Source organism: Rhinolophus sinicus, chromosome 17 (assembly GCF_057876585.1).
Source record: "Rhinolophus sinicus isolate RSI-liver-muscle chromosome 17, RSI-T2T, whole genome shotgun sequence".
NCBI lineage: Eukaryota > Metazoa > Chordata > Mammalia > Chiroptera > Rhinolophidae > Rhinolophus > Rhinolophus sinicus.
In genome coordinates, this window is record NC_142517.1 from 75574994 (window position 1) to 75590418 (window position 15425).

General features: G+C 33.8%; 1 protein-coding gene across 9 annotated transcripts in view; it reads left to right on the forward strand.

Moving 5' to 3' along the window:
* Window positions 1-15425, forward strand: part of CBLB (Cbl proto-oncogene B) — a 211509-nt gene that overhangs the window by 93867 nt on the left and 102217 nt on the right. For all 9 annotated transcript variants that reach the window (XM_019742950.3, XM_019742954.3, XM_074332483.2 and 6 more), the window contains 2 exons: window positions 6766-6922; window positions 11993-12114. In XM_019742950.3, coding sequence (XP_019598509.1) covers window positions 6766-6922; window positions 11993-12114 — 279 coding nt within the window. The remainder of the gene's footprint in view (window positions 1-6765; window positions 6923-11992; window positions 12115-15425) is intronic.

Consider the following 15425-nt stretch of genomic DNA (forward strand, 5'->3'; position numbering starts at 1 on the left):
CACGTGTTACACTGAGTAGATGTGTTGGGTTTTTGGTGTGCATTGAGTGGGTATGTTAGGTTTGGTGTGCACTGAATAAATTGAGTGCATTGGATTTTGCCCTGTACTGAGTAGGTAGATTAATGTGTCTCAGCCCCTCCACCAAGACTTGGTGATTATGGCCAAGCATCCTAATGGATAGAGTCTTAAAGTGTCTTTCCTAGTCTGAAGTTTCTAAGCTCTGGAATGATAAGATAACATTGTAACCATGTCCTCCAAGTCTAACCTGTTCTTGTATCCCAACTTTGGCTACTAATTTTACTTTAAAGAAGTAATTAGTTCATTTTTTAATTTGTTTGCTCTGCCAAATGAGGAACATATATTCACATTTGGGGAGACCATTAGTATTTCCTGAATAATTCTGAGTACTAAGCCAATCACTCAAACTTCTAAATTTTTATGTTTCTAAAGTATCATTTAAAAAGCTGTCCTGTGCAGGGCCCTATTTTTTAAAAAGCGGACTTCAAATTTCATGTTTTAGTTCTTGTCAGCTACTCAGTTTGATTTAATTCATTAAAGTACATTGTTTCTTCTCCTTGCTCCATTGTATGTCTGTCTAATGAACAGTTTACCTGTTCGTTATATTCATGATGGACATTGGGTTCTTCCTGCGATGGATTATTATCAGTAGTGTTGCTATGACCTTTTTTGTACATTAAAAAAACAAACAAACTCATGTGTCTATTTCTGTTTGGATGTATGTCTAGGTGTGTAATTACTTTCTCCTAGTTTATGCATAGTTTTAGCTTTAGTAGCTTTTAGTGACCACCAAAGAGGTTTCCAAAGTCCTTTACCAGTTTAGTCACCTATGAGCAGTGCCGAAAGTTTCCTGTTGCTCCGTAATCCTCCCCAACACTTCATGATATCATTCTTTTTTTTCCTCCAGTAAGCCGTCTGGTGGGGTAGAGTGGCATCTTAGTGTGTTTTTAATTTACATTTCCCTCATGACCATTGAAGTTGAGCCCATCTTTGTGTGTTTATTGAACATTGTGATTTTTTTTTTTGTATGTGTGTGGAAATTATTTGCCCTATTTTTAGAGCAATCATTATTACTATTCAAGTGTCTTTATATATTATAGATAGGAATTTTTTGTTGATTATGTGTATGTAATTAGCTCCTCCCAATATGTGGCTTTGTTTTTCACTTTATCATATGTTTTCAAGAATACAAATTTTTAATTTAGCCTGTCCTTTATCCTTTGAGCATTGTGGGTCCTGTTTAAATTTTTTGCGTGCTCCAAAGTAACGTAGACATTCTCTTAATGTTTCTTATAAAAAAACTTTGTTTTATCTTTCATATTTAAGTCCAAGATTCATCTAAATTGATTTTTATATTGTATTAGATAAGGGTAAAGATTCAGTTTATTACCTTTATTCCTATTTATTTGAAAATTTCAGAAAGTATTGTAAAAGTCAAGTATTTTTAAGTCTTGCTTTCTAATATATTGCTTATACATATAAATATAAATGGTATTTGTATATTGGTTTTGTATTCAGCAACCATGTTGAAGTCATTTATTCTCATAGTTTAATCTCCAAATTTTTTTGTATTTCCAACATATAAAATCATGCCATAGGCAAATACTATTCTTAATTTTAATCTGTTCTTTCTGTTATTCTGTAATATCGTTTAAAATGGTTTTAGTATATCCTTTATTCCTTTAAGTCATCAGAGCATATTAGAAATACAGAAAACAAATCACTTGTAATCCTACCATTATCCAATTGTCATCAGTTAAAATTTGTGTTGATCTCTCCAGACATTCTAGATAGTTTGTAACATTGGATCATAAAAGACATACAGTTTTTAAAATGCTATTCCCATTTAATAATATGCCATAAACACTTTTCCATGTCAAAAAATATTTTTTCTGCATAATTGTTAATTGCTGTAAATTATTCTGATCTATGGATGTAGTATGTTCTGTTATTACTATTGAACGTATTTGTTTTTAATATTTTGCTATATTTTGCTATTATGAACAACACTTTGAAGAGATTAATGGATGAATCTTTGCACTTCTCTCTCCTCTGTCTCTCCATATATATATATATATATATATATATATATATATATATATATATATATATATATATATATATATATATATGTATGTAGTGCCAAAAAAAAGTATACACATTTTAGAAAGGAAAAAACTATTAATTGTAATGTTCAATGTATACCAATAACAAAAGATGAATATAAGTCACATTTGACTTCTGCAATTACAGGAGGTGCTCAAAGTGGTTCATCAGCATCCAGACACTTCTGATTACGGCAAACTACTGCTTGAGCATAGATAGCATCTCTTAAAATGTGTATACGTTTTTATGGCAACCCTGGTGTGTGTGTGTACACACACACACACACACTTATACATACTGGTGGTGGCAAAAAAATGTATGCACATGACTTGTATTCATCTTTAGTTTTCGTCATATATTGAGTATTACAATGTTAATGTGGTTTTTTCCTTTCTTAAAATGTGTGTATGTATGTATATGTATATACACACATATAATCATATATATGTGTATATATACATATACATACATATTTATGTGTGTGTGTGTGTGTGTATATATATATATATACATATATATATATATATAGACATAATTTCTTTAGGGGAAATCCCTAGAAGTAGGCTTTCTGGGTTAAAACGTATGGGTTTTTGAAACTTGCTGCCAAATTGCCTTCTAGTAATGCTGTGTAAATTCTCACTCGCACCAGAAGTATACTAGAGTTCCTGTTGCCAAACACCCTGGCCTTTGTTGACATTCACACATTTAGTATATGGAATTTTTTTTTTTGTATGAGTTAAAAATAAAACCTACAGCTTCCTTTGAACTTGTGGTTCCATAAAAGTGTTTTGCGTTTCTTTGGGTGTCAATCTCCTAACTTTTTATCTTCCATTCCTTATACTTTTGTCTTAGAAGTGCAGGATTTTCACTTTAAAATATGTAATATCCTCTACTTTTCCAGAGGAGGAGACAAGCCTGGAAGGTTGAATGATTTTTCAGTTGCTGTCCTGCTGACGTGTTTGCAATTTTGTTTCCCTGTATCAGTTTGATCTTATTTTCTCTGTAAAAACACCCTATTTTTAAGATTTTAAAAGATAATTACTTTGTCTTTTTGGTAGACAGATCAGGGCCCATTATAATAATAACAGAATTATATGATAGCCTTTTGTTTACCAAGTTCCTGTCTCTCCTGACATTATATGAACCTACTATCACTTTTTATTTAGTCATCGAAAGAGTTCTGTATAGTAGGCGAATGGTAGCACACATTTCTAGGCTGCTTCTGTATGAAACACTCCCGTCAAACAGTCCCTTGACTTCCCTAGATACAATTTAATTTAAAAACACAAATTTTAGTTGCATGCTTTGTTTGTCTTGGGCAAAGAGGAATAAGAGACAATTTCTGTTGTGGATCTCTATCCTATGGGATTCCCATGGTACATGCATCTATTGCTGTGATACCTGTAGCACATGGCACAACATAATATTTACAAGTCTTTCCACTTTTTAGATTGTGACTATTTATTTATATTTCTGTTCTGAACCTAGCACAATGTCTAGCACATATAAAGTATTGAGCAAAGCACTTCACCTGTTTTAAGCCTCAGTTTCCCCATCTGTATGGTAAAGATGAGTATATTATATGCCTCAGAGTTTTACTGTGACAGACTCAGATTGTATATATAAAGTACTTAACTTTGTGATTGGCAGATCATAAGCCATCTATAAATGGCAGTACTTATTCCCATTGGAAGTCTAAAGATCCCAAAGTCATATTATTATTAAAGTACCTGGCATTGGTCTTGTATTCCATTTTTTGTGGATTGACAGTTACTTGTGCGTTTCAGTGTATTTTAAAGTTAATTCAACCTGTAATTAAAGTGATTTATAATTATAATTGGCTAAAGGACAGATTAAAATATTTCTGGATTGAGGAGAGCTTGAAATTTAGGTGTCCTTTTTAGTTCTCTTCCTTTTCTTTCTCTTCCTCTTTCCTTTCCCCAGGTCTCTGCCAGCACACTGACATTTCTACATATTTGTAAGACAATTTGCCATTAATATTTCCTCTCACTTTTTTTATCTCTAGGGGAAGAGGTGGTAGAAACCACCACTGTCTTGTTGCTACAGTTTAATTTAAAGATGTGAAAATTCATCCCCAGCCCCACCCCCAACATACACAACTCAGGAAAGAATGTGGTAGCAACTTGAAATCCTCTTCAGAAAGTTGAGATCCTTAGTTTAACAGTTCTAAAACAGTCTTTTTAAAGATATCATTGTACTTCTTTTCTTTTTTCACTCGTGACCCCCCCCCCCGCCCCCTCATCTTCTCCCCATGCTGGGTGTTTGGCTCACCTGACCAAAGGAAGCGTATCTGTTGTAGGAACGCTTGTATATAGTAAGTTAACCGAATATTGCCCGTTCTTCTTAATTCCTGGTACTATTCTTAATGTTCCAGCAAATGCTTGTTTGGACCTTCGGTTTATCACAAATGAACTATGAGAAAGTCTTATTTATACACGTACTGTGGAAATATAGCTTGCTCCTTTGCTAATTGTTGTTCCAAAGTGTTCTGTTAGACTACAGTATTTTTTTAATAATTTGCTCTGGGAAATCATTGGATATTTGAAAAAATTATCTCTATGAACCTTAAATATTGGGATGAGGATAGTTTTTTTTTATAGTAGTAGATATTAAAGGTGTCTATTTGATCAATTTATGTACTTTTTTATGCTTTATACACAAGACAAATTGTTTATACAAAACATAAAATATGCCGTTCTTTAATCAGTAGTTCTTCAATTTTTTTTTTTTTTTTTAACGTTGAATATTATGGTTTTGTGTCCCTTATATGTGTTGAATATTTGGAACTTTGGAAAAGGAAAATGTATTTCTTAAGCACTGTTTCCATGGTAACTGTCATGAAGCTGGATATAATGCATATTTACACTTCACCGTAAATCAATAGCCTTCTAATATTATCAAAAGTTCTTGTTCTTTTAAAACAGCAGCATTTTGGTAATGTTAATTGGAGCCTGACGTGAGTTTCTTCTAAACCGTGTCTGATGTGGTGTCTCTCTTCAGTTCCCTGTGGTTTCCTGTTTTTTTCATACATAGAGAAAAGCCTTTTGATGTATTCAGCCTCGTGTTTTTTTTTTTCTTTTAATGGTATATCAAACCTAAACTTTCTTATAACTACAGTATAGTATTGTAAACCCAGCTCACCATTTATTTATTCATGTTGCTACCGACCTCTTCTCTAGAATTTCTTCAGCACTTCCTTAAATATTCCGCCTCTATATTCTTTAGCATTACAGATCTTATTTCTACCCTGAAAGTGTGTGTCCTTCAAGGACAGAGATAATGTTTTGTATTTCCATAGTTACATTTCTCCGTAGTGTCCTGCAATTAATAGATCCAATCAACCAGTGACTCTCAAAGTGGCGTCCCCAGACCAGGAGCATCAGCAGCTCTGGGGAACTTCGTAGAACTGGAAGTTCTCAGGCCCCACCCCAGTCACACTGAATCAGAATAGCTTGAACTGAGGATCAGCAATTTCAGTGCTAACAGTCCCCTCAGTGAGTCTGATGCATGCTCACATGTGACAACCAAAGCAGTAGGTCATTATTGAATGGATGTGCACGTTGTACATTTATGGTGATGCTTCCCTGGGAGGGTTGATATAGGATGGGCCAGTTTATTCTGCCTGAGTTTTATTTCTCAAGAGATACTGGTAAAGAAAACCCTAAGATTTAAATATATGCAATCTTGTAAGAGGGTGTGTGTAGCTCTTATGCTGTCTTATCGTGAAAACCACAGCTTAAAAAAATTTAAAATAATGAATTTTAGATTTCCTTTTTTACCCATTCAGGAGTAGGCATTTAACATTCCAAAAGGAAGAAAATTAAGGAATGAATAATGAGTAATTCTTATTTTCATGGTGGGGTCTAGGTGGGTGAATGTTGGGAACTGGTCAAGTAGGGTATGGGTCAGGAGACTTTTCCCTGAATACCATTCTGTGCTATTCTAAATTTTTGAACCATGTAAATGCATTACCTAATAAAAATTTTCATACAGAATATTTAATATAAATAATGAATACGTGTTTAATAAATAAAATGCCATGGGATAGACAGTGTGTGTAGTTGGTTAAAAATATAAAAATTTCCCTTTGCATTAATATGAAAGGTTAGATAACATGTGCTTTTCATCTCTGCAGAAAACATTGAGGTGGTGGCCTAATGTCTTGATGACTTTCCACCTGACCTTTCTCAAAATGGTGGATGAATGGTGCAATGAACAAAGAATTCTTACTATTATATGAACCCATCATCTTGTAATTATTTTAAGAAAATAGAGGGGGAGAATTTAACTTGATTAAAAGTTAAATAATCTTATGTACACAAGAGGTCTGACATACAGGACTCTGACCTGATACGTTCTTTCAAGGGCTGTTTGAGAGAAAAAATGATTTAGATTTTTGTCACATTCTTAGCAAATGGAAAATAATCCAGTTAGCAAAACCCATTACATGTGTTAGCAAAACCCATTACATGTGTTCTGAATTAGGAACAATATTCTCAACTATTTGTCTTTTAGTACAAATGCAATTATATTAATGTTATGACTTGAATTGCTCTGTTTCAATGGAAGGTATGTCTTATATGACATTTGATTCAATTACTCATTTTTTTTCTTGCACAGAACTATTGTACCATGGAAAGTATTCAGACAGTGCCTTCATGAAGTCCATCAAATTAGTTCTGGCCTGGAAGCAATGGCTCTAAAATCAACAATTGATTTAACTTGTAATGACTATATATCGGTTTTTGAATTTGATATTTTTACCAGGCTATTTCAGGTAAGTTTCCATTCACTTAATCCTTTCTTCAATTCTGCCTTCCCTCCCTTGTGTGTGTGTGTAGTGCGCATGTGTATTTGTGTGTACTTGTGTATTTGTCTTTCACACACATACATATGCACACTCACAAACAAATATATTGGAAATAGTCTCATTTTGGGTAGTCTATAATTTTAAAATAAGTCATTGGTATAAGTTTTTAGTCATTGCTGTAAGTTTAGAGTTTGTTTGGACTATCAGGCACTGTGAGCTTAACGGTTGCTTATTATATTAGCTTTGAGAAGATTCATGCAAAGGAGCTTTGTTTTAAATTCCTTATTTTGTTTCTCACTTTACTTTGTTAGTCTTTTGGCCAGTAACTAATCTAATGCAACTTTCACAGCTGGGCATTTGCTGAGGTATTATCCCAACTTCTCTTCTTGCCTCCCATATTCATTAGGTGAGAAGGGAAATAGTAAACTTGGAAACAGATAGCATATTTATAGGTGATTACTCTGGTGTGTACCGTTTTATCACTTGCTTTGCTCATTCCACTATATATTATAAACATATTTCCATGTCAGAAAATATTTTTCATTAATATAATTTTCCATTTTCAGATGCTACATAGTCTATCAAAATAGATTGTCATTAATTTAACAAATTTCTCTTTTGGAAAATTAAGATTTTTTTTTCCTGTTTTCTCCCTAATAGTTATGACTTTGAGATTAACCTTCTTGTCTTGTTTATTATTATTTTTTTAATCAATCCTTTATAATTGTCTTTACATAGCTACTTTTTTAAAAATCAATCCTTTGTAATTTTCTTTACGCAGGTATCGTTATATGATGACAGCTGGAAGCTATCATTTTATTCTTTTGTGTGTCTTGATGAAGTTTCCCTAAACAATAAAAACTTGAAATTTGAGTTTTGAATTTTGCTCTGCCAGTAAATTGTATACCATCTATGGATTACAATTCAAGTAGTCACAAAATGAAAGAGTTCCACCTAAAATCTTTATGATTCTGATAATACAAATTATATAGTAAGCGAGGTGAATAGATCAAAAACCAGGCTGTCTTATGTTCTGATGAAGTTCGTCTTCTTATTATTATTTTAGTCTGTAGTAAGATTTATCCTGTTTGAAACATGCTTTCAACACAGAGTATAATGTTGTTTTTCACATCTCCCATGTTATAAACATTTTGCTTCTGCAATTTATGATTCTGCCTGGCACTAGCCTGTAAGGATTAGATGACTGACATATAAGAATGAAAACAAAATTGCATGGGATTAACTTTTAATTTATGGAAGAACCTGTTAATAGAAAGCAAATTAACTCTTGTCAGCAATACTTTTAGAATACATTTTACTTTATTACAATTTTGCGGTCGTAATTCTGCCTGGGTGTATAGGATAAGAAATTAGATAAATGACTGTAAAAAGTGTACTTTTACTTATTTTCAATTTACAGCAGTTTCATGATTATTCCGTTGTTATATATAGGTTGTCTGTCAGCTTAGGTTTTTTTTTTTCAATGATCTTAAGATAAATTTTAGGAAAAAGTTGTGTTACCTGATAGTGATCATTTTATCATGGATCTTCTCCTTCCATGAAAGGTTTCTGATAATTTTCCAAATACTTTATTTAACATGATACAAAGACATTCTCAGTAGGAGGAACTTTGTTTCCTCCACTTGTGAAGGAAGAGAGCGAGGGTTATTTTCATACATTAAACCTAAGTGTTCATTCTAGGAAGAGAGTGTTTTTTGTGGGGAGGCTGGATGACTTTTTAGTGTGAATGTCAAATGTTAGGACGTCTCCGAGTTATGTCTGTAGTTAAAGGTATAAGGGCAACTTCATGTTGGTTAAACGCTTATCCAAACTGCTACTTCATATTTGCATATATTTTCTTAGAAACTGTTTTACTTTGAAAGAACCCACAAATTCGTAATACTCTAAGTTGTGTATATCTTATTTATGCTTAGTGGGATGGGCAAGGAATAGAATCTTTATAAATAGAGCTACTGTGAAAAGTTTTAGATTACAAAATCAAAATCTTACGTGTGGACCGAAGAATGTCTAATCTCTTCTAAAACATGCAATCATAGAAGTAGCTAAAGAACTCTCATTAGCCCCTATATGTTTCTGAGATTCCTCACTTCTTTTGGTTTCATTATTCAAATGCTTAGATCATACATGTACCTTAAAATAACATAAAATTGGTTCTGTAAGTAGAAAAAGATATATTAACTTTTACTGATCTTTTTTACATAACTTTAAAAATTGAGCGACAGTTTTCTTAAGTTATATTCTATATGAAAATGTCAGTTAATTGCATGAACAAATATTCTTCTGCAGCTGTGATACTGGTGGTTAACTGGCAGTGAATTCTTCTAGCTCTAAATTGTTGGAAATAAGAGTATTTAGCAGAGTAGGATCTGAAAATGGACAGGGTCCATGCTCAGGATTGGGGGCTGACATGGAGAAGTCGTATAAGGGTTTGAAGAAGGAGTCACTGGAGGCTGAGAGACGAAGTTAAGAATGCTTAGAAAATGAAAGCAGCAAGAAAGCTGGATACTAGTTACCCTTTTTTCCACTCTTCCCTCATCCTGTTATTCTGTCAAAACTTGAACAAATGCCAGGAAGTCATTGGAAAGAACTTGCATTGGCTACCTGCCTTATTTCCTCCTCTTTCTTTTGCCTTTAACTTTCTCTTTTTCGTCTCCATGTAGTTCTGAGATGCTGGGATTGGCAGGTACTGAAGTCCTGGATGGAAATGCAGGGATTTAGTTTATTTCTTCCCTCTCCCTAGGGCTGTGCTCCCCTCCTCCCTCAATTTTTGCCTCTACTGGAGAACACCGGGCTGTTGAGAAATAGAGCAATAAATTTGAGCAGTGGCAGGATAAGGAATGAGTGATTTGGGGGAAAAACTGTGAAATATATGGCATCAATGGAATAGGGAAAAAAAGAAGTGGAGGGAAGTCCCCCATCGTGGCAAAGAATAAGAGTATCTGGGCAGGCCAGCCAACGCCTGTCTCCCAGCATAAGTTGTAAGTTACTAAATGGCTATTCTTGAATAGAATAGAATTTGGAGAGAATGGAGTGACTAGTCTCCTTAATTCACTTCATTAATTTCTCACTTAATTAGTTATTTTTAAATTTCCAAATAATTTTGTGTTGATATGTGTGAAAAGATTTCCTTTAATCTCTAAAAACAAATTGCAAAAATAATTCTTAATCTCCAGAGCACTTTGTTTTGCCTTCTTTAAGCCATTAGCTGGCGTTTCTGACTGTGGGTCAGAACATAGTACACAGACTCTTTCTATTACATAAATATTTTTGCAGCTAGGAGCTGGCCCTCTGGATTATGTACTAAGAAGTGGTTGCTAAACACTGCAGCTGTTGGCTCAAAACTCCAATTTCGTTTTTGTTTTTTTTTCACTTGTATTTTGATCTGTGCATTGGCTCTCTTATAAACTTCAGCATTTTTAAAAACAACTCTTCCATTAATTTGTGTGGACTTTAATGTAAGTGACCCAAATATTTTATATTGTTTCCATCCTTGTCCTTTGTAGATGGGGAAGCCGAACAAAACAAAACAAAACTCAGTGCCTATGATAGCAGTTTTTTGTCGCTTTTTTAAAAGCATGTGCTGCTATCCTTCCAAGTATTGTTTATGCAATTTTTAGTTATGCCTTAAGAAGAAAACTGAAAATGTGTTTTGTTGAAATAGACATAGACAGAGCCTCCGAAGAGCTCATTTTTGCACAATTAGGTATTCCAGTGTGATCGGGAAATGCCCTAAAGATTTTTCTTGTATCAGGAAAGATTTAAAAAACTCTTCATTACTAAATCATTCTTTCTTTTGCTTAACAATAATGAGAAACAATTCTCAAAACAAACAAAACCAGAAGCCCTCTACCAATAATCACTTGTAGGATAACTATTTTAACAACTTTCACTTGGCAACAGAAACTACCCTTTTTTTTTCTTTTATGTAGAAAATTTGATTTAATAATCTGGAACATCAGATAGAGTATTACCAATTCCTTGGGAAAAAAATGTAGCCTCAGCCTTAAAAATATGGCAGAGATGATTCATTCACACCCTCAAGCAAAGTTGTCTGTCATTGACTGCCTTTTTTCTCTTGCCATGGTAACTAACTGGAGGGACAACTAATCACATTAAAGAGAAAATGATACAAACTGTGTGTGTGTGTGTGTGTGTGTGTGTGTGTGTGTGTGTGTGTGTGTCTGGGAAAAGTTTTTACGTAACTCAGCCCTAAACCGTAAACCTTTTTTGATTTTGTAATTGTGCAAGGATAAACCAAATGTGAATGTAATGAATATTACCATGGAAAGAACACTAGGCTGGGAGTCAAGGCCATTTAGACAAGTCACTCGTTACAGTGAGCCATTCAACAACAATGGTGATCATGTTTCTGACACTGCGTCAGTGCTGGTATCCCTTTGGTGAGCAAGGCAGACATGTCCCTTGCTCTCGGAAGCAACATTTGGAGAGAGGAATCATGTAGGTATTTGGAGAAAGAATTCTGGTAGAGGAATTGGCAAAGGCTCTGAGGGGTGAGAGTGCAGTTGTGTTCAGTTCAACAGAAAAGAGGCCAGGGCACATGGAGAAGAGGCAGAAAGTGAAAGAGTCCCAGCAGATGGGGTCAGAAAGGGCACTGGGGTCAACCCTGTGAGGTCCTTCTATGCCATGCATAAGGACTTTTGCTTTTACCCAAAGTTAGAGGGTTTTTGAACAGAAGAGTGATGTGGTTTATGTTCCAAAGTGATGACAAGTGCTCTACTGGGAATAGGATTTTTAGAGAAGAGAGATTATGTGGTTTTCCTTTTTACTCTCTATATTCTATTCCTAACAAATCTGTTTTCTAATTGTATTTCTCCAAAAAGAGAATGTTTTTGCATGTTTGCTGTTAGACAGTAAAAGGTGATCTAAACCACATAAGCTCATTTTCACATTAAAAATATCCAAGAGAATTTCTGTAAGTGTATTAAACTGTAAATTGCTATGCAACTGATAGTTGATATTATCTAGATAATATATTTTAATTTATTGCATTTTTAGCCTTGGGGCTCTATTTTGCGGAATTGGAATTTCTTAGCTGTAACACATCCAGGTTACATGGCATTTCTTACATATGATGAAGTTAAAGCACGGCTGCAGAAATACAGCACCAAACCTGGAAGGTAAGACTTTGTAGGAGTAATATTATGTGATATAGGTAAAGATGAAAAGTCTGTTATGGTTCATTCCTAAGGAAATCAGTACCACCTATGGGCTAGAGTGAGGGAAACGTTAATAGGCCAAAATGATGGTTCATAAGTGAATCCTTTAAAATGATACATTGTGCTCATTCTAAAACTTAGTATTTATAAAGTGAAAGAAGATGTGGTACTAAGAAGTTTGATGAACTTAGAGGTTCATTAAGCCTCAGTGTTCTGATTTTCATATTGGAGTAGTTACTAGCATATTGACTGTTTTTATGACATTTGCATTTGTATATAAAATTGTGTGTGTATATTTGAGTATCAGTTTCATGTTCATTATTTCAAGACATTCAATTTGGCTCTGTGATGAACACATAAGTACCTATAAATACATATAAACACATATAAGTACATATAAGTATACATATATAGTAAACACATATAAGCACATAAACATACAGAAGGTACCAAAAAATGTATACACATTTTAAGAAAGAAAAAAAAACTATTAAAATTACGCTAATGGTAATCACTTTGAGCACCTCTTGTAATTGCAGAAGTCAAACGTGACTTGTATTCATCTTTTATTATCAGTATATATTATTATAATTTTAAGACAATTTTTTCCTTTCTTAAAGTGTGTATACATTTTTTTGGCACCCTCTGTATATAAGCCCATTGTAATAATCCAAACCAATTTTCATGTCTATGAGAACTTCTTCCATAATACTTTATGCTTCTTTACAGCCTCAGAATTTGTTTTGTTTTCCAGATGGTAGAGGTTGACTCACAGAGCTTGGCTGTTTGCTCAGCCCTTTTGGTTTTGCCCAAGAAATCACACCTTATCATTTGGCAAATCTGAGATCAGAAAAGGTCTCTTCCTTGGTTCATGCGTTTTCCCCACATCCCACCTAGAAATGCAGTAGGCACATTCTAGCCGTTTGTGCTGTGGCAAGTTGCATGCTGGGTACATCAGTAATGACAGTGGAGATGTATCATTCCAGTGTCAGGAGACCCCATTCCAGTGTCCATGAGTGTACTGGTTTTCATATAGGGGCCGTTTCATGTTAGTAAGAAATTTGTTTTATTTTTTAAGTCTACACTTGTTTTCTAATATTGTTTTTATTTGATTTGTAGCACAAGTGTTATTTGTCCTTTAACAAAGTCTTTTCAAGTACAAGCCCATATTGTTGATTCCTTTCTTGGCCATAATGAAAATTTCCACCGTTTTTATATAAGTCTGTGAAAGAAGGTCATGGGTCCAGAGAACAGTTTAGCTCATGTTGAAGTCTTCTGTTAAGATGAAGAAGAGTTGCGTCTCAGTGTGACCGTAATAGCAGGTCAGACGTTGTGCATGTTGACAGTGACTTAGACGAGTCTTTTCATTTTATTCAAACTCTCAAACCAGGTTTTTCTATAATTTTTACTGTCCAGGTTGGTGTCAAAATGTCTTTTTATTCCTGGAGTATGGTTTGAAAGATGTTATATGATTGGAATTATGCAGTCTTACAAATTTCACACAGAAATTATTTGGGAAATTATCTTGTTCAGTTCTATAAATATGGGAACAGTCTCTTTTATGTTCTCTTGTTCAAGATCCAGAAATTAGTTAATGACAGTGTTGGAAGCAAATGACAGGTCTCATCACTATGGAATGGTTCTCTTAATAAAAAGATAGTGCCCTCTGAAAAAATGTCTTCCTTTTTTTCCTAACTTGCCCTGTAACAGTTTATTCTACTAAGTTTTAGGTAGGTAAAGATGAAATGTATAATCTATGGTAAATTATAATATGTAAAGTGTGATGGAGTATCAAAAATGTGTTTAGGAAAACTCTCTTAGTGAACAAATCAAATGATTTTGATAAATATTAGCTTTACAGAATATCTGTTTTAAGTGGTCCTTTCTTTGGAATGTGTTTCATATCTTTGGCTTCATGGTAAAGAAAATTGTTGGGCCTTTTCCAAGGACATTTGTGTTCCTCAGGTTGTGTTTTATTTGGGATCCAACTTGCAGCCATAAGTCTGCATGGAATTTTTCTGTCTGACTAAGCGTGTCACCAATAGGTTGATATTCTGTCTTCAGGTTCCCTAGGAAAATGTTTTTAAACTTAAGTTCTTTCCAGAGGTTTACCAGTACAAGGTTCTTAATATTCAAAATCACACTTCTTCCTTTCCTTAAAAACCCAGTTTTATCAAAAACAAAATCACATTGCAATACTAAATATACAAGTTAATTAAATCCAATGACTATGTAACCAGTATGCATTGCTAAACTGTCCTGTAAAGTTACTTTTGCAGTACTTGGTTCATCAATAACTAAGGTATATTAAGAAATACTTATTTTTGCCCCATACATATAGCAGCCAGTTTACTTAAATATAGCCAACAGATTAAATTGACCTCCTTTTGATCTGTGTAAAGGGTTATAAAATCCAGATATGGATATTGTGATGGCAAGACCGAGTTCAGTACACTTAGAGAAATGATCTAAAATGAAATAAGTAAATAGGTAGCTAAGTTAATGATAATGACAAATTTAAAGCCAAGTCAGTGTCTCCTGTCATTAGGGATTGATTTTAAGGGACTTGTCATTAATTTGATTTATATTTTTGAACTATTATGGCTTCTTATTGAAAGACAGTGAACTTGACAGGGTTAGGTGGCAGCCACAAACTTACCTAGTTTGCCTTCTCATTAATATAGGTCACCTCTTTTGAGCTCTTATTTAAAGATGGATGGATGGAATGTTTGAAAGAAAGAGTATTATTTTAAAACAAGTTATTAACAACTAAAACTGCATAATTTTTAAATTTTAAAATAATGTATTGAATTCCACGCTAGAAACTCGCTCAATTTCTGTCTGAGGTGGACAAATTAAATTTTTATGTATTTATATTTATTTTCCAAAAATTATTTCTGTGCTAGCTGTTTTATACCACCAGCACTTTTATACAGAGTACACCCTAATGATGATGGCAAAAAATCACTTGATGGTTTACAACTTCAGTTATTTTCTCATGTAACTAGAGATATACTCGTATTTTTAAATGAAATGATCATTGCTTCTTTTACACATCAATAAATGGAGAACAACAATGTTAAACTAAGTTAGAAGATAGAAGTTTATATCAGGAATTCTAAATGATTCTTTTTGCTTAAAAAGCTTAAGAAATGGGGGTGGCTGATTAGGTCAGTTGGTTAGAGCGTGATGCTCATTAACACCAGGGTTGCTGGTTCAATCCCCGCATAGGCCAGTGTGAGCTGCACCCTCCACAACTAGATTGAAACAGC